Consider the following 23,287-nt stretch of genomic DNA (forward strand, 5'->3'; position numbering starts at 1 on the left):
GGGGTTGCAACCCATGGGTTGAAAAATGTTCGTTTAGTGGGTCTCTTCACTCAGAGGATCACTCAGGTCCTATACCCAGTCTACAAGCACTGCTACCAAGCTGTCTTTATGCTTCAACATATAGCACTCCAGAGACAAACACCTGATAATTCTTTCTATACTCCAAAGCACTTCCGCACATTTGCTATTTATGATAAAATTGTGTCTTCTACCCACTTTGAATAGTTATAATTTTATCCTTGCTTTTAAACTTAGCAAGCCAAGTACCAAGGAGTCTCGAGGTCTTTCCGGGGATACCTGCCTAGGGAATGATGCTGCCCACAGTGAGCTGAGCCCTCCAACATCAATTACAACAAGACAGTCCCCCAAAGACATGCCCATAAGCCAGTCTGAGCTAGGCAGTTGCTCAATTGAGATTCTCTTCAGAGATAATTTTTAGTTTCTTTTATGTTGACAGTTAAGGCTAACCAGGACTTGCTCTACTTGAGGAAGACTGTGGAGTTACCCTCCAGAGGGACAGGGTAGCTGTTGTTAGTCAAGATGGAAGATACCCATGGTCAGAGGAACCTGTACCCTTGGCCTTTCTATCCTGTGGATGCAAATGAGACCATGTCCAGATGGCCAGAACCAGTTATTCTTGGTTCTCTCATCCACAGAGCTCATCCCCTCCTGTCAGGCTTCTCCTGGTTAACCCAGAGGGGCTTCCTAAGGAGTCACATAAATGTGTCTGCCTGTGCCCTTCTCCTTGGCACCCAGTCAAGGAGCCCTTTTCTTGCCACTGCTGCCTGGCCTATAAAGTCTTTCAGCATAGTGGGGCTCTGCCCACCTACAGCCAGGAGAGCTCCCAAGGCCCAGAACTGTTCTTAACCATGCAGTACATAGAGAGACCAACAAATGGGTCCCTCATCTCCAAGCCTCCTCTTTGCACCTGGAGCCTCAGCGAACCCTTCTTGTGCCTGTTGGCCATCTGTTTCTACAAATGCCAAGCCTTGATTTAATTTGGTGATTCTCTACCACCTCAGACCTAATGCCCCCTTTTTATGAGAAATATTTTGTAAAGAACCTTCTGTTGCCATGGGGGAGCGGGGGGATGATTCGTAAGTAGGGGCTGCAGAGATGGCTCAGCAGTAAAGAGCAATGACTGCTCTTCCAAAGGACTCAAATTGTGTTCCCACACACATACTGGGTTACTCACAAGCAGCTGCCTGAAACTCCAGTTCCAAGGGATTCAATGCTTTCTCCTGGCTTCCGAGGGCACTAACCACCCATATGTCATGCACACACAGAGACACACAACACATGCATAAAGAAAAAGAAAAATATTTTTAAAATCTTAAATAACACAATTTATGTAAACATACTTCTTAAGAGAATCAGTAAGTATGCTCATTGTAATAGTGAAAACAGGAAAAAAACAGAATAACCTACATTCCTAAATGTCAATATGGAATCATGGGTGTGACAAAAAAAGCAAACAAACAAACAAACAACAAAAAAAAAACAATGGCCAAGCCCCATAGATGGAATCCATTGAAACTGTCAACTCAAGTGCGATAGATACAGGAATGTCTTATTGATGGCTCAGCTCTAGTGAGTCCATGAGTGATACGATTTTCCAAAATGGTGAGCAATTCCGAAAAGAATTCTAAATTAAAACAAGGGTAAGCACCCTCAGTGCACAGGTAGTGCACTCCTGGGAAACCCATCTTGCTTTCAGGTCTTCTGAAGACCTGTATCATAAAACTCATAAAATGAGCTGTTCATTGTGCAACAGAGGCCTCTTGTATATCATACTTATTGCAGGGTTTTCACCATGTGATTGTCTATTAGGACTCTCAGAAGCTGGAAAGTCTATGAGATATTGCAGAACATTTTGTATTCTTGGCACTCACCTATTAGATACCTGTGGTACCCCACAAACTTGGTACCACCTGAGTATCCCACTATGTGCTCTACATAACCCCTGTAGAAATGTATCACCGTTGTCTAAACCTCTGTGCCAACCCTTTTCCTTTAAGGGTCAAGTGGGGAGTTGGACCTACAGTAACATGAGTAGCATGTCACTTCTGTCCCTTCTTCTGGTGCCTTGAACACAGTTTCTCCATCCGTTAGTTCTCTGCAAAGCCTCAGGTCCACAGATGCTTGGCTGTCTGGAGGACCCAACCCACCACCTATTTCAAGCTCTATAAATACCCAGACTTCAGTGTACTCAGAGAATTTATGACTCCCCAACACTACCTCACCTTCCAGCCAACAGCTCAGTCTTTTTCCATGTTTACTTTGTTCCCAAATCTGTCACTCAGTCTCAGGTGTGCTCATCTTGACCTCTGGAGGTTGTTTGCCTTATGAGCTAGCTGTTCTTCATGTCATTAAGATCTCATCCTAAGTGAAATGCGATATGTGTCTTAGCGTTTCTATCGCTGTGAAAAGATGGCATGACCACTGCCACTCTTATAAAGGGAAGTATTTAATTGGGGATGGCTTACAGTTTCATAGGTTTAGTCCATTGTCATTCTGGTGGGAAGCATGGCAGCATGCAGGCAGACATGGTGCTGGAGAAGGAGCTAAGAGTTCTACATCTTGATCTGCAGGAAGCAGGAGACACTCTCAGCCATACTGGGTGTAGCTTGAACATAAGAGACCTCAAAGTCTGCCCCAACAGTGACACACTTACTCCAACAAGGCCACACTTCCTAATAGTGTCACTCCCTATGGACCAAGCATTCAAACACATCAGTCTGTAGGGGCCATCCTTATTAAAACCACCACAGTGTGGGACAGAGGCATAGGTCAAGGTTTCTGCAAAAGGAAGAAAGGAGCCCTGTGTTACTGTAGAGGGAGCATTGAGCTGAACTCTCTGGGAGCTGGCTATGTCCATTCCCTGCCTTGGGATCTCATTCCACATTCTAAATGAAAGCATTGGCAAAATGGGCTCTTGAGGGAATTCCAGCCCTGGTAGCGTCTAATTAGATGTATCTGGGTAGGCCCACAAATCAAATAAGCCAATATAGAAACCAGTAGTTGTCTATGAAAAGTACATGACTTCTTGGGATTACCAGGATCAGAATTTACCTCACAGAATGACAGAGGTACGTATGACTGCTGTTTGCATCTGTCAGCCCCATAATTCTAACTCATAAAGAGTACCGACTTGAGGAAGGCAGCTGTCTCCACAAATGGCCCCAGAGGATGAAGGGAGCTGGTATGTTGACCTAGTCTAAACCCAGAACCCCAGGGACTCACCCCTTTCTTATAGCCCTGTTTGGTTTTGTTGTCTCTTCCCAAGCGGTCACTTCCGGAGCCTGAAGAAACCGTGGTTATTGCCTTGTACGACTACCAACCCAATGACCCCCAGGAGCTCGCACTGCAGTGCAATGAGGAGTACTACCTGCTGGACAGCTCCGAGATCCACTGGTGGAGGGTTCAAGACAAGAACGGGTAAGACAAGTGCATGGCTGCTGTGGGAACGGAGCAAATATGGGGAGGAACACCCATGTCCTTCAGCTGCCCTGAGGTTGTGTTAGGAAAGCAGAGCTAAGCACAGTGGAAGGGAGAGAGGAGAGAGCTGGCCATTTCTCTTCTCCAAAGTAGCAGAGAGGCTTCCACTTGCCATACTTACTCCCTGTCCCATCTTAACCCTTCCCTGTCCTCGACCCATCTAAAAGCCCTTGGATTTCCACTGGATTAACAGTTTGGGGGCTTGGCAACTTGCTCTGTGATGTTCTTAAGTTTTTAAATACATCACATTGTGAAGTAAGTGGGGGAAAAAAGGTATATCAAGATGGCAGAGAGAATCAGTTATGTTAGAAAGTCTCAGATGGCACCAGAGAATTCATTATGAAAGCAATCATTAAATGATACATAGAGACAACAAGGTTCTACAGTACTAATGATCTACTCTGGGGTTTTGAATGAAAAACATCTCATGAGCCCTTCTCTAATCTAAAACAATTACCATGACCAATGTTCTTATATATTAATGTCAAATGTTAATATTATGAAATTTTTATTTTGAAACTAGAAAAAGAATATCTTCTAGTACTGAAGCATCACTACCCCATGTCAATATTTCATTTTTTCTAAATATAAAAACCATCTAAGTGTGTATGCCATGCATGATGCCCTTGATTCAGTCCTCTGCAATGAAGCAAGAAAAGAAATTTAGAAAGTAAACTCACTGTAGAAAGAAGCATACATGAAAAGCCATCAACTCCATAATCACTGCTAATACTTCCGTATGTGCCTAGACACAAGAATTGGTCATAACAAGTGAATTTTGTGTATTTTGCTCAAATGATTCATTCTGTTCTTTGCCTTTATCTTTGTATCATACCTCTTAGAAATCTTTTCATATCAATAATTACAAACTCACCTCTTTTTAACATGTGAGTGTTCTGCCTCGATGTATATATGTGTACTATGTGTGTGATTGACAGCTACAGGTATCAGAAGAAGACACTGAATCCCCTCAAACTGGAGCTACAGATGGTTGTGAACTACCATGTTGGTGCTTCTAGGAGTCAAACCTAGGCCCTCTGCAAGAACAAGAAGTGCTCTTAATCACTGAGCTATTTCAGTAGCCATTCTCTGTTATTTTGAACAAACCTGATAATGTTTATGTAACATGACAAGCTTTGGGATGTGTACATATATGCACACATATATATCAGTTATAACTATGGAAATGTTAAGTCAGAGTATATGATGTTTTAATTTTAGCAGATAATTTCTACGAAAATATTACCAAATTAGCATACTCCCCAACAGGACATAGCGGAGTCAATGCTGACGAGTATTAAGCTTCGGAAGGCTGGGGGAAGAGTCTATTTTTGTTCATCTTCTTGTACTTTGGTAGAATCTGGAGATATTTTAGATGGAATCAAGCTTAAATCATTCATTTCACTCATAAGAACTGGAAGCCGACAGGCGGTGGTGGCACGTGACATTAATCCCAGCACTTGGAAGCCAGAGACAGGCAGATCTCAGTGAGTTTGAGGCCAGCATGGTCTACCAAGTGAGTTCCAGGACATCCAGGACTGTTACACAGAAAAACCCTGTCTCAGGAAAGGGAAAATAAACAAAAAAACAAAAAATAAATTGGGAGCTAAAAGAGTTGAAGGAGCTCTTTACCTGCTTTCTGGTGCTGAGGGGTGACCATAAAGTAGCTTCAAGATCTACAAAGCTATACACAATGTAAAAAATGTTGATAATGCTTATTAGCTTTTTGTCATGGTTTTTTTTCCATTTCTATACTATTAATTCCAGCTCAAATGTGACATTTGGCCTTGGAATCCAGCTTGACCTTGACCATTTTTTTTGATCTTATGCAGGGTCTTACACTGTACTGCAGGCTGGCCTGGAGCTCACTGTGTAACCGAGGCTGGCCTCACATTCACAGCTATCCTCCTGCTTCAGCCTCCTGAGTCCTAAGATCACAGGCGTGGACTCTCTGCTCAGCTTGACTATATCCTTGATCTCATGGTTCTTTCTCTGAAGATGCTCAGCTAGGAAGGTCTTAAACTGAAAAGTGATCAGCACTAACTGGGAATGGTCTTTAGGGACCTGTGGTTGGAAAGTTGGGTTCTTATGTCTGACTTTACTTTTACTCCCTTACTGGAAAATGATGGCATAAAGTGGAAAAATATTGATTATCACAAAAATTAATTGTAGAAAATAAAGATTGAAAGATATTTTTTCCAGTAGAGGAAATTTCATGATGAGAACAGCAATCGGAGCCTTTAAAGTAAATGGCCACTTCTTTACTGCAGTTTGTATTCTGCGGGGGAGTGTGTTGCTCTCAACTGAGCTTACCTTTGTCACTTTAATCAGCTGGTCTACCCCAAAATTTTTATATGTTTTATCACAAGTGCCTAATAATGTGAGACTTCCCACTCTTAAATGACTTTAGTGGATTAAATCTATTAAGTCAAAATGTAAAAATCACTTCTCTGCAAGTCTGAACACTTGTTTTCCTTTTTACAGGCATGAAGGATATGCACCAAGCAGTTACCTGGTGGAAAAATCTCCAAATAACCTTGAAACCTATGAGTAAGAGCCTTTTTTTGAATCATTTACTTATTTGTTTGTTTATGAAAACAGGATCTTATTGTGTAGCCCAGGTTGATCTGAAATTCACTATGGAAGCCAGGCTAACCTAAAGCTCAGAGATTGGCCCACCTCTGCATCCTAAGTGATGGGGTTAAGGATGTGTGCCAGCACACCCTGCTTCGGCTAGTTTTTTGAGAACTATGGTACTATAGTTTTTTCCCTAGGTCAAGCTACTGGTTGACTATAAAAGTTTCCCCAAATTCCTTTTTTTTAAAAAAAAATTTGTTTTATTCTATTCTCTGACTGTTTAACCCAAATGGAGAAAAAAAAGGAGTGTGGACAGTGTACTACACTCCCCTTTTATTAAGGAATGGTTCTTGGGGTCTTGAAAATATTCTGTAGAAGAGAAATCTTTTAATGAGAATCCCAAGTTTTGGTCACTTGAGAAAGCAAATTCCTATAAATATTGGATAAAATATCAACTGACTTAAAACATAATTAAACACAATAGTGCCAATATCAGGACAACATTAAAACCCACAGGTAGTATCTGCTTAGGCTGTGCTATGTTTATCAGTAAACCATCACTTAGGAGAAAAGTTTATGGGCTCAATTTTAGTGGAAAAGTTAAGTGTTTGTTTGGTAAAATTCGATAGAGTGTACAAAGTACCCACTGTGCGTGTGTGCTCCCTAGCTCGGAGGCTGGAGATCTATAGCTGCCACTTTGATCTTGCTTCTGAATGGCATCCCCACAAAAGAGAACCATGACTTCTGGAGGCAGTGGGGCATGAAGATTCCTTGGTTGAGTCAAGGAAGGAATAAGATGAGCTTGGGATGTCTTGTCGCACTAAGAAGTAAAGAATTAGTATTTTTTAAAAAATTATTTCAGTGATTTTATCACAGAAGTGAGTGTTCTAAAGCTTCACTGACCAGACTGGGGAAATTTCAGTATCAAAATAAATAAGGATAGTAGTGGACTGTAACTCACTGAATGACATAATAATCCATAATAAATAGATTGATTGTAAGTAACTAAATCAATGAGACAAAGCTGTTTCTTAGGAGAATGCCTCCTAATAGGTGTAGGAGGCTGGCAAAGCTTGAAAACCACCGTTTGTAACTCTTAAGTATTAGTTCTGGCAAAGCCAATGAATGTCCCAACCAAGGAGTGAGATGTAGTAAATATAATAGAGGGTTTTTTATAGGCTCAAAGTAATCCCTTCCTAAATCAGTTGTAAGTACAAGATGGTGATAACTGGTAGACCCCCATCTTATGATCAACCCTCATCTCAAAATGGCTCTAAAATATCGCCCATTATCCCTGTTCCAAAACATGAGGATACAGAACCAAGTCCAAATTCAGAAATATTCTGTAAAATAAATGGCCATGAAAGTGTTTTGCTACTAATACAGTCTTGGGGAAAGCAATACAGTTTTGATAAGGTCTGCCATTAGACAATTTATAGAAATACTAAAATTCATTATTGAATTGATATTGATAAGATAGTGAACAGATCACTGAATACTTAGATGTAAAAGTCTATTCTCAAGTATACTGAAAAAATAAAGTAGGGCTTCTGGGAGAGCTCGCGTAAAGGGCTTGCTGTGCACTGATGCCCTGAGTTTGATTCCCAATTGTTCATAAAGTGAAAGAAGAGAACTAGCTCCCTCCACAAAGTTGTCCTCTGACCTCACACATGCATGTGCATACACCATACACACACACGCACACACAATAATAAATCAATATAATAACTAAATATACCCATCCATATGCCTAACTTATCTAGAGAGAATAGTTAATATATAAACTTTCAGCCACTAATTCATCTAGAAAAAGGGTCAATGGGAGTTCCTTTATACTGTTTTTTTAACTTTTATATAAGTTTGAAATTTTTTAAATTTTATTATTATTGTATGTATGTGAGAGTGTGCTTGCATGTGCATGTGCCGTGAAGGATGTGTGAAGGCCAGAGGACAACTTTCAGGAGTTGGTTTTCTCCTTCCTCCTCTAGGTTCCCATGATTGAACTGTCTCAGCAATTGCTTTTACTAGCTGAGCCATCTTACTGCCCCAAAATGCAGAGTTGCCGAGCCCAGGCCCAGTGGGTACATCTACAAAACACTCCCCTACCTACGGTTCAGGGAATATTGTAGGAAATGGGCAGAAAGACTGTAAGAGCTAGAGAATTTGGAAGTTTGCTTTGAGATTGTGTCTCCTAACAATGTCAGAAGCTACACCCATAAAGTCCTACCCACACAACTGTGAGCTGGACAAGGAAGGATGACAGCAACGAACATGCCAAACTAGATGGGGAGAGCCCCACAAGGCCTCAGCCCTACCCAGAGAGCCACAGGCAACTGAGTGAAGAACCAACAATTCGTTGTCCAATGCTAAACGGTCAATCCTGGAAACATATATACAGGTAGCATTATACAGATCTAATGGATTATAATTAGGATTCAGTACAATAACAATTAGTTACAAAAGAGGCTTTGAATTCGAAACAGATCAGGAAGGGGTAGGCGAGAAGTTAAATTATAATCTCAAAAATAAAAGAGAGGAAAACAAGATAGCTAACTATGAACCTGGGAATAAGCATTCCTCTGTTGTTTCCACTTCAAACTCCTCCCTGGAGGTCCTGCCTTGATGAGTGTAACCTGAAGATGAAATAAAGCCTCTCCCAAAATAAAAAATAATAAATAAATTGGTACTCACTAACTATGTAATACCATAGAAGAAGAGTGTAAGGTCACCAGAACTTCCACTGACCCATTAGGATTCTTGCTAGCTCAATTTGGCCAATGTCATGTTTTTTGCAATCTGAGTAGATTCTGGTAACCAAGTGCTCTCATCTTCTTAAGAGTGTCTCTCGATACTTTGATCAAATATGTGCGAATAGCCCTTCCCTGAGCTGAGAGATGATTCATCCTTTCCAAGAATGTTTGTGCTGAGATGAAACAGATGAGAGGGAGATACTTAGCTGAAATAATCGTTTTATAGTCAATGCCTTTGGAGGAAAAAATTCGTTATTTCAAATGACGACTTGGCTGAATAACTGTGTTCGTTTTGGCATTTGACCAAAATCCCTTTGTTTACAATTCAAGAAGCAAGTTCAAAGCCTCAATAAAATAAAAAGCATAAGAGAACTAATGGAACTCTGGGGGCAAGTGAAAAATGTATATCTCTGTCTTAAAGGAATTTTAAGTTATTTTCTTAATTAAAACCATAGGGTCTATGTACCAGTTTGTACCATGCACTGCCAGCTTACATTTCCTGGGTTATGGAATCCCAGCTAGAAAATAATATGACATAAGAAAACATTCTGCTATTTAATATATAGCTAGACATAGAAAAGCTATCCAGACTTTTTATTCTTTAACTTAATGTTTACTACTTGCAGGTGAGTTTTGCATAATAACTCAAATATATACCATGTGGTAAGAGAATCCTAGGTTAGTAGCATAGCTGCATTCAGGGTTCCTGCCTTGGTTTAGAGGCAGGACTTTGGACAGGTTGCAGTAGTCTACTATTCCTGGGGTGTGTTCCATTGCAGGTAGTTCTGAACTCAGTATATACTGTGTGTTTCCCTCTATATACAGCCTGTGTTAGGGTTTATTTTAAACTGGATACATTGAGAGATTAACACCAATGTCTAGTGATGAAATAGCACTTAAAATACTATCACAAAGTTGCTCTCATAACTACTCTTGCATAGTGTTAAGAGTCACTTGAACACAGACACAGTGATATTGTGGCAGTCTATCTGGTAACCCACACAGCTACCAAATGACTGATAGATAGTGTATATAGGAGGTATGCTGTCTCTTGGATGACTTATAGCCTAGATGATCACCATGAGATTCTATCATGCTACTCATAACTTATGGTAGTTAATTTCTAGAATTGTCCATTTAGCATTTTCTGGGACTGTGGGTTGACTGTGGGCAACTGAAATCACAAAATAGCAAAACTGTACGAGAGAGGCTATGCACCCTATGTGAGCTCTGTTTCCCTCCTCTGGTAAAGGAAGGGGTAGACAAGACAGAGGCAGCCAAAACACCGTATTGCAGACATTCCTCTTCACTCCCCATGCATATGAGTAGACCTCTTTCTAGGACAGGGACACTATTGTCCGCTGACACCCAACTTGTTTCACACTTTAGATGCGCAGATCTAGTAACCCATACACATTGCTTGGAGCTTGGATGGGACAAAGCATGCTTGCTATCTGTCAGCTTATCTTTGGGAGCCCGTGAGGTGTACAGTCTGCTCAGCCATACTATGTTTTTGCTTGTTTGTTTTGTTGTTGTTTGTTGTTTTTTAAAGACAGGGTTTCTTGTGTAGTTTTGGTGCCTGTTCTGGAACTAGCTCTTGTACACCAGGCTGGCCTTGAACTCACAGAGGTCCTCCTGCCTCTGCCTCCTGAGTGCTTGGATTAAAGGTGTGCGCCACCACCGCGTGTCACCACTGCCCAGCTCCCATACCGTGTTTTTAAAGCTCAAGGGAATCCCCTGCGTCTCTTATTCTTTGATACCCTCAAGTAGCCAAACAAGTCTCATAGATACTATTCCTTCCCCACCTAGAGCCTCTCCTTGATTTATTAATTTCCAAAACAAATTGTGAACGAATGATCATTCTACTTTTATTGCAAGCTTTCTGGCCCAGAAATGAGACCACCCTGTGGGCTTCTTTTACCAATGTCCTTCTGGCTTCTAGGGAATTACTGTCCAAGTGCTAGGGAGCATGAATGTTACAACTCTGAGTCTTTTGTTCATATTGGGCTTCTTTGTATCTTATCTGTGGTTGCAATAATTCAATTGGATACTTTAAACTACCATTAATTGCTAGAATGAGAAGGGATGGGCAAGGAAGGGGGCTGAAAGAGAGACATGGTCAGTTTGCACTTCAAGCGGGACTATTGACTGACTTGCATGTGTGCATTTCCACACGGTCTACAGACTGTCCTGCATGTGCACAGATGTGTGGACATTGAATGCAGGGCCATTTCCTGTCCTTCTTCTCTTTAACCCTGAGGGGTCCCTTCTCCCCCAACCACACTTTTCTCTTCTCTAAGCTGTTAGGATGGTCAGGATAGGTCTCAGCATTAAGAACATGCAAAACTTCATTCTTAAAAATTATTCCTTTTTTGCCGTTTATTAATTACATTCATCAATTACACAACCTTTGCAAAGTCTGGAGGTCCAGCCTTAAGAAGAAAATATGGCAACTGTTTTGGAAAGATACTTGCTAAACTTGCAAATCACTATTAACTTTTTTTTATGACTGCCTAACACCCTCCTACTTACAGCCGCTGACGTATGAAATGGGGGAGGTGAATGTTTCCTGCAGCACTATCATGGAAATTTTCCCACTTTGATGAAAGTAGAAAGCACAATAGAAAGCAAACCCTGAAGCTCCACTTTAACAGTTACCCGTATTATGCCAACTCTTGCTTCATTTTTTTTTTAAAATTCTCCTGGAAATGATCATGGCGTTCCTTTTGAGTTTGAAAGCGCTGGTAGAAACAGAGAACCAACACGTGATTTTCCAGCGTCATCTTTTATAAATAAGCGATGGAGTTTGCAAGCTGTGACACATGACACACGACTTGTTTTTGGCTTCCAGGTGGTACAATAAAAACATCAGCCGAGACAAAGCCGAAAAGCTTCTCTTGGACACGGTGAGTCTCCTTCATCTGTCTACGGACTATAAATGTGCGGTTGTACGGTTTCCAGCCATGCTGTGGTTCTGCTGCTGTCGTAGATTCCTGAGTTGACCTACAAAGGCTTTCATGTCTGAGGACTATCAGTGTCAGAAGGCACAGGAGAGGAAACTTGGGGAGGCAGCAGGTCTCTGCGAACAGTTGCCGCCAAGTGACTTGGCTCAGAGTGGCCTCAGGGCTGCCCCGCTTTGCCTTGTCTGAGGATCAGCTACTGCCTGAAGGGGCTGTAGTTTACAGGAATCGGACAGTTTTCACCCACAGTGTCTTGTCCGAGACCATGCAGTCTGGCAGAGGGACCGACCTCTCCCTGGGATCTCAGAGTTCAGGGAAAGAAGGATGAGAAGAAAGGAACATAATGGGTGGGATGGGTACCTCTGTTCTGCCATCAACTGAGCAGGTGGCTGTAGGGATTTCTCCTCTGCCTTCTGCACCCTATTTGTCAGTAAGGACAAATTGAGCATCGGAGTATGTCCGGGTGCCAATGACCTGTTACCCCCATGGATGCTACCCCTGTGCGCTCCTGACCCTGCACACACAGTCACTGCCATTGCACCTGGGCCCCACTGGCAGCCAAGGTTCAGTGGAGAGTTAGAGGCAAGAGGAAGGGAGACCCAGATCAGCGAGTTGGAAAGCGTTCCCCTCTCTGGGGCGGGGGGAGGGGGGAGACCTGAGCTGAGTCCTTCCTGGATGCTTGTTTCTTCTTGGTTCTCATCAATTAACCATTTCCTGCGGTTCCCAACAGACCTCATGCTACAGGTGTTTAAAGTGCAGATTCTCAAGGGGGCTGTGGGATGCCTTAATGGGTATAGGATCTTGCCATCAAGACCAACAACCTGAGCTCAGTACCCAGGACCTGAATGGTGGAGAGAAAGACCTGACTCCCACAGTTGTCCTCTGACCGCCACATGCATATCATGGTACATACATTCCCCCCCCCTCGCCACACACACAATAAATAAATGTAACAAAAAATACAGATTCTAAGATTCCATGGTAGATCTGCAGAAACAGGACTTCCAAAAGCAATTCTCAGAAACCATTTTTTTTTAAGGCCAGGTTTCTCTGTGTGGCCTTGGCTGTCCTGGAACTCACTTTGTAGATCAAACTGACCCCAAACTCACAGAGATTCACCTGTCTCTGCATCCCAAGTGCTGGGATTAAAAGGGTGCGTCACCACCGCCCGGCTCATATATTTTCTTGATGGGTTTAGGATGCCAGCTCATCTCATTCCTCGGCCTGTAATACTGATAAACAGTAAAACTTGAGTCATAAGAACTAGCTACAATGAGCACACGACTAAGTCCCTGCATTGTGCTGTTTAAACGAGGGCATTTTCATTACATCCTGCCGCATCCGTAGCAAAGGCAGTGGAGTGCTTTAAGCAGCCCACATTAATAACAAACAGAAGCAATCCTGTGGTTGAGCAGTATTTTTTGAGGTATTTAGACATATTTGCTTGCCCATGCAGTTGAGACATTCTTTCTTGCTAATACATTAAATACACTTACCAAATTCTCTCTTCCTTCTTAGGGAAGTGTGAAGGCAAATTTCAGAGGGCCCCTCCCTGCTTTAGTTAGAATGGGATAAGGTGTTCTTTATTTTTCTATGTGCTTGCTTTCTGACTCAACAGTGTTGTTCCCCCACTGTACTCCGTCTTCTTGTCTATCAAGTATCTGACTCGGAAGAAGTGTGTTATGTTCATTTCCCTGTTATTAACTAAAGCGTCCACGTTATAGAGTATGTATATGATTGGCATGTGCATATGTGTGTATCTATATTTCTCCATTTTATTTTGTCCCTACTGTGCTTCGCTACCCCAAACTGTATCTAGGACAAAGTAGTTACTCAGAAGCTACTTGCTGCATCAGTGAGTTCACCGAATGCTTGCTCTGTGTTTTTAAGCTAGTATCCATATCTAGGAACTTAGCTGATCACACATATCCTTGGGGAAACTTAGAAATACAAACTCAGGCCTAAAGACATGACTCGATGGCTAAGGATACTTCCTGTCCTTGCAGAAGATCCAGGTTCAATTCCCAGCCCCCGTATGACTGGTCACAGGGCCTCTGTGGGCTTCTGTATAGAAACTCATGCAAGAGCATGCTCATAAACATAAAAAAATAAAATAAAACATCAACACCCCCTCCCAAAATAAAACTTCTGAACTCCAGTCCTATCCAGTCAGACCCTCTCCAGGGGCCACTCAAGTGATTAGGAGCATGGGAAAGAATCTCCTGCGTGTTCTCTCAGGTCTTCAGCTGACACCTTCTTTAATAATCCAGTCCCCTGCCTAGCCATGAGATGGAATTGTTTCTCCTCTTGGTCAAACATTAAGGTGTAATGTCACTTCTCCAGTGGTTCTGTCTGCACTCGGTCTTCAAACTCAGCCTTTCCCCCAGCCTTAGCCCATCTAGAGAGAGGACCGATTCCTTGTGAACAGGTATTCCATAACTATCTTCATGCCAAAGGCAGCATCTCACTTTAGACAGGAGCCGAACCTAGGTTTACCTGTGCCTCCAAGATGCCATCAAAGAAAGATGCAGTGTTGACTGAATAACGGGTTTGTTTTGAGGAAAGACCCCCCACACACACACACACAGAATGAAAGATATATGTTAGAGACATTCTTAAAGCATTCTTGGGCATGACAAGACCACAAAGCATCAGCCTGTCTCTGACAATAACATACTTTCGCTTTGAGTTTACCTTTTATAAAGTCACCTTCAAATCCTATGGACAGAAAGACGCACACACCAAAACATGTCTCAGATGAAGACAATGTAATTCATGCTTCCAACAGATGCTACGCCCAGCATGTGGTAATAATGGGAACTAATAACCCTAATAGTCCATCCACATCCAGGAACTGTTCTGGGCTTGATGTTCAAGTCTCCCAATAGCCTTGAAAAGGTCATTTTCCAGGTGAGGAAACTGACATGTATACTTCTAATAAGAAACATTTGGAACTATCAATACTACAAGCTGCTGTAGCTAGAATTCCCTTTAAAGACCACCTGGCCCATCACCTTTGTATTAAAGGCTGATAAACTGGGGCCACATTCAGAAAGCCAGTCAGTGGCACGGTCTCACCATATCTTCAGCTAGACAGATAATCTAAGGTACATGACTTACTATTTCCTCCTACCCCACCGGGGTCATACACATGCTTCACCTCTTGAAATCGTCTTTTCTATTCTTCCCGTTGTATTTTCCTAAGTGAAGCAATAAAAAGCAAACTGAGATCTTGAGTGTGTTGAGAGGAAGTGAAGCCCCATCTGGCAACATGATACCAGTCAGTACCCCCTGCAACACTCTTGTATGGCGGTGTGGCTGTGACACCCTCTCGGCTCCTTGCAGGAAGTGTGTGGTAAGGTGCATGCTTTCCTCAAGAACTCTTAGCTACTTCAGCTCCAGTGAGAGCCCGTGGCGCTTTCACCAAAAGCCACCTACAGCAGCAACAGTGGAGAAGGAGTGTTGGAGGGAAGCAGAGCCTGCCCTGCTCTGCAGACCTCACGTGACCTCACCTCTCCTTCCCCTGGTGTTTACAGAGGGCTTCCTCTCCGGAGCAGCTCAGGACTGCTATAATCACAGTTCATTTACAGAAAAACAGTCGCTTCTTTGAAAGAGTCACACCAACGCAAACAACCAGGCATTATTAATTAGATAAAAGAGAAGTTTGTACTCTTCAGAGAGTCAGTAAGCTTCTACTCTTTTGGTCTGTTTCTTTCTTTAGAATAAATGACATAACCAGATAAAATCTGCCTCTTCTTGAAGTCTGTGTCTTCCTGTCTCAGGTTTAACCCATCACATTCCAAGCAGCTGCAGTTCAAAGCTGCACTGTTAGGCAAACGGTCAAAACTGAAGACAATTTCTCCTGCCTCCCATGTATGGATAATACCACAAGGAACCTGTTAAGCAAAATAACCCAGACATAAAGTCTCTGCTCCCAGCTGCTAGAAGGTGACTATCAGCTGATGAATGGAAAACACGTGTGGTCTGTCCCTACACTCGACTGTCACTCAGCCACAAGTAGGAGTGAAGTCTTTATACCTGTCACCACCTAGGTGGGCCTTGGAAACAATGTCATAAATGACAGGACCCACTCACAGAAAACCACATATGATTCCATTTACAAAAAAAGTCTACAATAGGCAAATCTGTAGTCAGAATGCTTATTAGAATGCATATCTGCATCCTTTCTCTGTCTCTTTCTCCCTCCCTTTTTGTGCGTGCGTGCGTGCGTGTGTGTATGTGTGTGTGTGTGTGTGTGTGTTCATGTGTTCATACAAAAATTCTCCTTTGGGACTGAAGGATGGAGAGGCTTCTGTCATTCTACTTTCCCTGTTGTCTGTGTATATAAACCACAAGACTTCCATGCAAGGTTCCTGTCCAGTTCTGACCTTCACTTGCGACCCTCAAGATGTCTAATTTAAGTAAGTCATAATTACCAAGTGCCGCAGATGTTTATGACTGGCAGGAGAAGAGCTGAGAGTGCGGTTCTTAAAACAGTTCCGGTTTTTCAGCTCCCATAAGGAACGTATGAACTGGCATGCCCATGCCCATTTGCTCCTGCTGATTCCCTCAGAGTGGGCAAAATTGTCAGGCACTTCCCTCTCCACCTCTCCCCCGGCACTAGCCTCCCGCCCTTTCTCCTCAGCCCTTCAGTGAAATGAGCATTGTGGAAGGGACCTGAGAAGTAAAGCTCTGCCCTGGGACTTAGCAAGCTTCAGGGATAGGTTTTGTCCCCCAGCAGGTGTAGAAGATGTTGGAGCATCATGGAGCAAGAACAGGTCATGGCGCCAAAGGTCAAGCTCCAACCCCATTGCTCTCTGGCTGCAGACCCAGGGGAAAGCCACCTACTCCCCCTGTCACTCACTTTGCTGTCCTTGTTGTCAAAGGGGATAATGGCGTCCAGACTGGACTCGGGCATTGTGGAAAGGGTTGGGAAAAGGCTGATGGATCCAGTGCCTGGTGAACAGTGAGAGAGGGCGTGTATCTGCCTACCTGTGTAGGACTTGACATGAACAACTGTCAGAAGTGTAATTGAGATGGTGGCTGCTACAGCTGAAGGTCTGCTCAGTGCCGCTCAGTGCCTCCTCCTTCCACGGGCAAGAGGAAGAAGCGGGGTGCCAGAGCCTGGTTTTCGAGATCACTAAACTTTCACACTTTCTACCCCATCCAGGGTAAAGAAGGAGCGTTCCTGGTCCGAGATTCCAGGACACCCGGAACATACACAGTCTCTGTGTTCACCAAGGCCATCATCAGGTATGGCACACACTTGGCTCCGAAGAGGGACAGCTGCTTTTGTTTGACGGTTTAGGCGCAGCAAGCTCCACCCATGCATCGTGCAGAGCTTACTGGCGGTGGTGTGGCTTCTGCCAGCGCCCCTGTGAACATAAAGCCCAGAGTTCAAGGGCAGAACTGAAGAGATTTAATAAAAGACAGAGCTGGGCAGACACGGAATCCTCTTCTTGGCTATGGCCAGGCCCAGTGGCAGAGCTCTGAAGACATCAGATACTTGCCCCTGTATTTGGTGAGCATGTCAGTTAACATAGAATGAAAGGGTTGTCATCTAGAAGAGGAAATAGCCAAATGCCAATTCTTGGTCTACTAGTGAAATTACCTACTCTATTGAGAGTTGACAACCCTGTGTGCTAGAGGGATGTGTGTGTGTATGTATGTGTGTGTGCTTGTGTGTATGTATTGTGTGTGTGTGTGTGTTATGTCTAGACTCCACATATGAGAAAAAGCACTCAGTGCTTGCCTTTCTGAGTCTGGATTATTTTGTTTAACATAATAATTTCCAGTTCCATCTATTCCCTTGTGAATATTTTAGTTTCTTCTTTTTAATAGCTAGATAAAATTTCAGCGTATATACGAACCACATTTTCTTAATCCACTCCTCTATTGCAGGGCATCTGTGCTGACTCTGTATCTTGACTGTTGTAAATAGTGCAGCCATAGACATGCGTGGTCAAAAACCCCTATGCTATTCTGGCTCAGTGTTCTTCTGGTACACTCCCAAGCGTGGTGTGGCTGGAACACATAGTAGTTCTATCTTTAGTTTTGGAGAAACCTCCATACTAATCTTAATAGCAGCTGCCCTAGTTTGTGTTCCCATCAGCAGGGTTCTCCCAAACACACGTGCACACACACACACACACACACACATAACACTCACGCACACACACATAACTCACACCTCACCAGCATCTGCCATCAGTTTGCTTGATGGCAGCCATTCAGCCTGGGATGGGATGGAGGACCCCAGCGTGGTTTCCATTTGCACTCACGGCACAGACAGTGCTGTTCCCACGTTCTGTGGCTGTGGATGAAGCATTACCAACACCAGCACATCTCAGCACTATTACCTCTTACATTCAGATGCAGCCTCAGTGTGCTTAAAACAACATCAGCACCACGACCAGCCTGCCAAGACGGATACACACACTTGAAATAGTGTGTGCCTGTCCTCCTGGCGAGAGCTGCCATCCCAGGACAGTGAGCCTAATGCCAATCGATGTCTTTATGCGTCAGCATTTTGCTTCTTGGTAATGACTGTGTGTTCGTTTGTTTTAAGTGAGAACCCATGTATAAAACATTATCATATCAAAGAAACAAATGACAACCCGAAGCGGTTCTATGTGGCTGAGAAGTACGTGTTTGACTCCATCCCTCTCCTCATCAAGTATCACCAGTACAATGGAGGAGGTAAGTTCTAGGGGACAGAGCCGGAAGGGGAACCTGACAAGGAGACTAGAGAGAAAGTGACATAGTCCCCACCTGGTTCTTCATGCTGCACAAGCTGGCCATAAAGAGTAACTCAAGATGCAAATAAAAACATAAACAGAAGCAAATAAACCAAGTTCCAAATCCCTAGGATCTCCCTTGCCTACCAGCAGGAACGTCTGCTCTGCAGATCCCCACGGGTCACTATCTGCCAAATGGTTAAGAATCCTCTCAATGAACTGTGTGAAAATCGTGGTGGAACTCTGGAATTTGAAAGTAGCTGTTTCACATAGCATTCTTTCCCTGGAGATTTAACCTAGACAGTTGCTATGGCAAAGCCCTAACCACAGCCTTTGGCTTTTCTGTCAACCTAGGTTTGGTCACCCGACTCCGGTATCCAGTGTGCTCCTGGAGGCAGAAAGCCCCAGTGACAGCAGGCCTGAGATACGGTAAGCAGCTGAAGCGCCCAGACCCAAATGTCTAGGACAAATTCTAAGAAGATTTGCCATTAGCCTGACTGTTCTCCAGGCTTTAGGTGACTTGGAGCAATAGTAGGATAGTGATCATATGCCATTGTGTAAGAAATGTGTGTGTCCACACATCTATGACCAAATCAACGTCCTTTGGCTTTAAACAACGGTTCATTAATGATGAATTTATTGAGCACCTACTTTATACAGAGTACTCTACTAAATGCTATTGGAAAAATCTCAGAAAACAACCTCTAGAACTGTGTTTTCTACTTTCTCGAACTTCTGTTATAATCTAACTTGTTGGCTTTGGGTCTCCTGCAGGGGCTACGAGCTCTTGGCATCTAGAGGTCTTCATATAATAGAATGTTAAGTTGTGAGGTCTGGGCCTTTAACTCAGTAACAGAGCACTTGTGTCTAGCATGAGTCAGGTCCTCAGTTCAATCCCCAGCATCAGGAAAAAAAAATGTTTGCTTAATGCCTTTAGATAGAACCTGTACCCCGAGAGCCATGGGTCCGACTATGATGTCTGTCCTCCAAAATGCCTTCCCTCCTTGTTGATCTCCCTATGATCTAAAGGCATTTCAGTTCACATCCCTTGGTCCAAAATGTGCTGTTTGAAGGGGGGGCTAATCTAATCTTCATTTTGTATCCTTTGGTGCTTCTCAGACTTCAGGGTGCATCAAAATCTTTCTGAACATTTATCAAAAATGCTGGTGCTAGGGCACTCCCTGCTGCTTACCAGAACACCCCTGAGAGTGTGGCCTTAGGGTCTACCTTATTAACAAGTGGCCTGGTAATTCTGACCCAGGTGGGCAGGGAAATACTTGGAGAAACGCTATTATGACTCTTACTATCCAGCCCGCAGCATGTGTGGCAGCCGGGGGTCTATACCTCAGCTTGAGAGGCACGTGACTGTTTCTGGGCCATGCGTCAGGAAAGCATGACGTATTATCAGCCTCCTTCCGAAAGAAAAGCTACTCTAGTGTTGTTGACTTCCTAAGCGTCCTGCTGGATGGGGTCACAGAGATTATTTGGTCAGCCCGCTTATTTTATCAGCAGGAAAATGGAGGCCTAGGTCCTTTCACTTGTTTATTAAACACTTCTGAGGAGTCTGTCCAGGGGCTGGAGACATGACTGGGAAGGTAACAGTACTTACTGTTCCTCCACAAGAGCCAAGTGCATTTCCTGGCACCCACATCTGGTGGCTTACAACGGCGTACAACTCCCCTCCAGGAGATCCACTACCCTTTTCCTGGCCTCTGCTGGACCCTGCGTTCATGTACCTTACACTCACACAGACATACACACATACACATAAGGGAAAAACTAAAAAGAAATCGTTACGGAAAAAAAAAGGACCTGCTAGAAAGAGCTCACTTGTGCCTTTGTGAAGTCCCCTCTAAAGCCACCTCTTCAAGTTCCACTCGGGACAAATCCTAGCAGAGCGCTGTGAGCACAGAGGGCTCTCAGTGAATCAATGAACAACGAGAAATGCAAATGAAATTTCCTCTGCAAAAATGGCAATAAAAATTTGTAGGCATGGGATGTGTAAGCCTCTGTGTGCTCTGGAGACTGAGGCAGTAGGATTACAAGTTTGAGGCCAGTCTGGGCTAGATGGTGAGTTTCTGGACAGTCTGAGCTACATAATAAGACCCAGTGAGACTCTTATCTGAAGAAAAAAAATACACTTAAAAAATAAAATTAAATAAAATTAAAAGACGGTTGTGACCTTATAATGATTCTTTTATTTACATTCTTTACCATACTTTACATCATCTTCATTTTCCTTCCATGCTTCCCACTCCCACATTATGGCGGTTTTCAAAACATATCCTGGGTTACAGTAATTACCTGTAACAGTCTAACCCATTTTTTGAGGTATGGTAGCCATAGGCTAGCTAGAACTGTATATACTTCTGAGAGTCCTATATCTTATTAATTGCCCTCTCCCTCCCTCCCTCTCTTTCTCTCTTTCTCGTTCCAGGGAAGTGGGTGATCCACCCCTCAGAGCTCACTTTTGTGCAGGAGATTGGCAGTGGGCAATTTGGGCTGGTGCACCTTGGCTACTGGCTCAACAAGGACAAGGTGGCCATCAAGACCATTCAGGAAGGGGCGATGTCAGAAGAGGACTTTATCGAAGAGGCTGAAGTCATGATGTGAGTGAAAGCGGGGGTGTGCGGGCATCCTCTGGGGGAGGCTTTGGGCTGTGTTCACAAAACTCCACTCCGATGTATGATGGGCCCCAGTGGTAGAATCCTACTGCACAGGAAGAAACAACGAGAGAGAGAGAGAGAGAGAGAGAGAGAGAGAGAGAGAGAGAGAGAGAAGAATCTCATTAGGGCTCAGTTGGTAAAGTGCTGCTACATAACCCCCAAGACCTGAGTTCAATCTACGGAAACCATGTTATAAAAATAAAAATAAAAAAATATGAGAAAAAAATAAAAAAAATTAGCTAGGTGTGGTGACTTGTACTTGGAGTCCCAGTGCTAAAGAGACAGAGATAGGAGAGACAGGCAGATCCCAGGCTTGCTGGCCAGCCTAGCCTAGTTCTGAGTTCTGAGTCAGTGAGATCCTTTTTCACAAAAGGAAAAGATGGGGGCTGGAGAGAGGACTCAGTGGTTAAGAGCACCTGTAGCTCACAACCATCTGTACAGTTCTAAGAGATCGGCACGACACACACGTGGTACACCTGCATACTGCTGCTATAACAGAAAACAAGGCCCTCTAATTAACATGAGCAAAGCTCAGAGGGGCTCACAGTGACTGTGGCGGCAAGCACAGGCCTACATGGGTCTGCACCACATCCTCTGTATATATGCTGTGGCTTCCACATGAGTGTTTTTATGGTATTCCTGGGCGTGCGAACCTCTGATTCTTGTGCCTTTGCTTGGGCCCTTTCCTTCCTGTTTGTGTTTTGTCCAACTTCAATATGTTAGTTTTTGTTTATCTTATTATATTTTAATATTATCTCCTAGTGAAAAACAGAAAGGGAGTGGGCCCTGATGGGAGAGTAGGTACGAAAGAATAGGGAAACTGTAATCAGGATATATTGTGAGAAAAAAAAATCTATTTTCAAAAGAAGAAAAAAATTTAAAAAATAAAGATTGACAGTGTCACAAGAACACCCATGGTTAACCCTTGGCCTACACACACACACACACACACACATACACACACAAGTACACACACACATACATGGGAAGGGGAGTACACTTGAGCATGATCTAGAAGACCTGCTCTGTGGTCTGGCCCTCCATTTTCCTCTCCTTCCCATCTCTCTTCAGACATGCACTGGCCTCTGTCCATCTTCATTCATTCTACCTGACTCCCTAGCCTCAGCCCTTGGCTCCATGACCATCTTTGGTTTGAGTTTGGAGTTTGTTTCTGTTCTCAGAACCGTGAGCTGGGTACCGTAATATGTTCAGCACTTTTGGAAGACTAAATCTCGGTCATCTCATCTCTTGCCTTTTTGCTTCCAGGAAACTCTCTCATCCCAAACTGGTCCAGCTCTATGGGGTGTGCCTGGAACAAGCCCCCATCTGCCTGGTGTTCGAGTTCATGGAACATGGCTGCCTGTCAGATTACCTGCGAAGTCAGAGGGGGCTCTTTGCGGCAGAGACCCTACTGGGCATGTGCCTGGATGTGTGTGAGGGCATGGCCTACCTGGAAACGGCGTGCTTCATCCACAGAGACCTGGTATGAGCACGTGCACAGAGGCAACACCTGTAAGGACAGACAAAGGAGCATCTTCCCCTGAAATGTAGCACACCAAGACCGAGAGAGAGAGAGAGAGAGATAGAGATAGAGAGTTCCTAAGTGACATGCCCCATGTGGCTGTCCTTCCTCTCAGCTTCAGGAGGTTCCTAGTAGGGAAGTGTTTCCTGAGTGCTCAGATATGAACTCCTCCTCAGCCCTTCTTCTAACCTACACTCAGCATTTCAGCTCACATTCTTCCAAAGCGGAACTTCCAACCAGTTCTTATTAGCTTCCCAGTGCCTCAGTTTCCTCCTGGAAAAATGAAGGAAATGGGCAAAGACAGTTTTACCTTGTAAAACATGCTGTTTACATTTGTTAATTTACAAAGCAGTGGGTCCCCTTACACCTTTTCCTATGAGTGTGTCATATGATTTGATCGTATTCAGCTCCCCAGTGTCGGTGCCATCTTTTGTCCCTGGCCTTACTGGCTACCCTTCTCCTTCACAAAGTTCCGTTCCTACCTGCACATTTAATTTATTTCTTCATCTAGATTCCTTGTATGAGATTATAAAAAACAACAACAACAACACACGCTGTTTGTCCTTAAGGGTAGCTA

The 23,287-nt window shown here is 43.6% G+C and overlaps 1 protein-coding gene across 2 annotated transcripts in view; it reads left to right on the top strand.

The window, feature by feature from the left end:
* Positions 1 to 23,287, top strand: part of Itk (IL2 inducible T cell kinase) — a 109,479-nt gene that overhangs the window by 73,251 nt on the left and 12,941 nt on the right. For both annotated transcript variants that reach the window (XM_085694879.2, XM_048435941.3), the window contains exons 6-13: positions 3,287 to 3,438; positions 5,983 to 6,048; positions 11,677 to 11,731; positions 16,956 to 17,038; positions 18,354 to 18,484; positions 18,877 to 18,951; positions 20,960 to 21,131; positions 22,455 to 22,671. In XM_085694879.2, the coding sequence (XP_085551005.1) occupies positions 3,287 to 3,438; positions 5,983 to 6,048; positions 11,677 to 11,731; positions 16,956 to 17,038; positions 18,354 to 18,484; positions 18,877 to 18,951; positions 20,960 to 21,131; positions 22,455 to 22,671 (951 nt within the window). The remainder of the gene's footprint in view (positions 1 to 3,286; positions 3,439 to 5,982; positions 6,049 to 11,676; positions 11,732 to 16,955; positions 17,039 to 18,353; positions 18,485 to 18,876; positions 18,952 to 20,959; positions 21,132 to 22,454; positions 22,672 to 23,287) is intronic.

The sequence above is a fragment of the Myodes glareolus genome, chromosome 9, assembly GCF_982192425.1.
Source record: "Myodes glareolus chromosome 9, mMyoGla1.1, whole genome shotgun sequence".
Lineage (NCBI taxonomy): Eukaryota > Metazoa > Chordata > Mammalia > Rodentia > Cricetidae > Myodes > Myodes glareolus.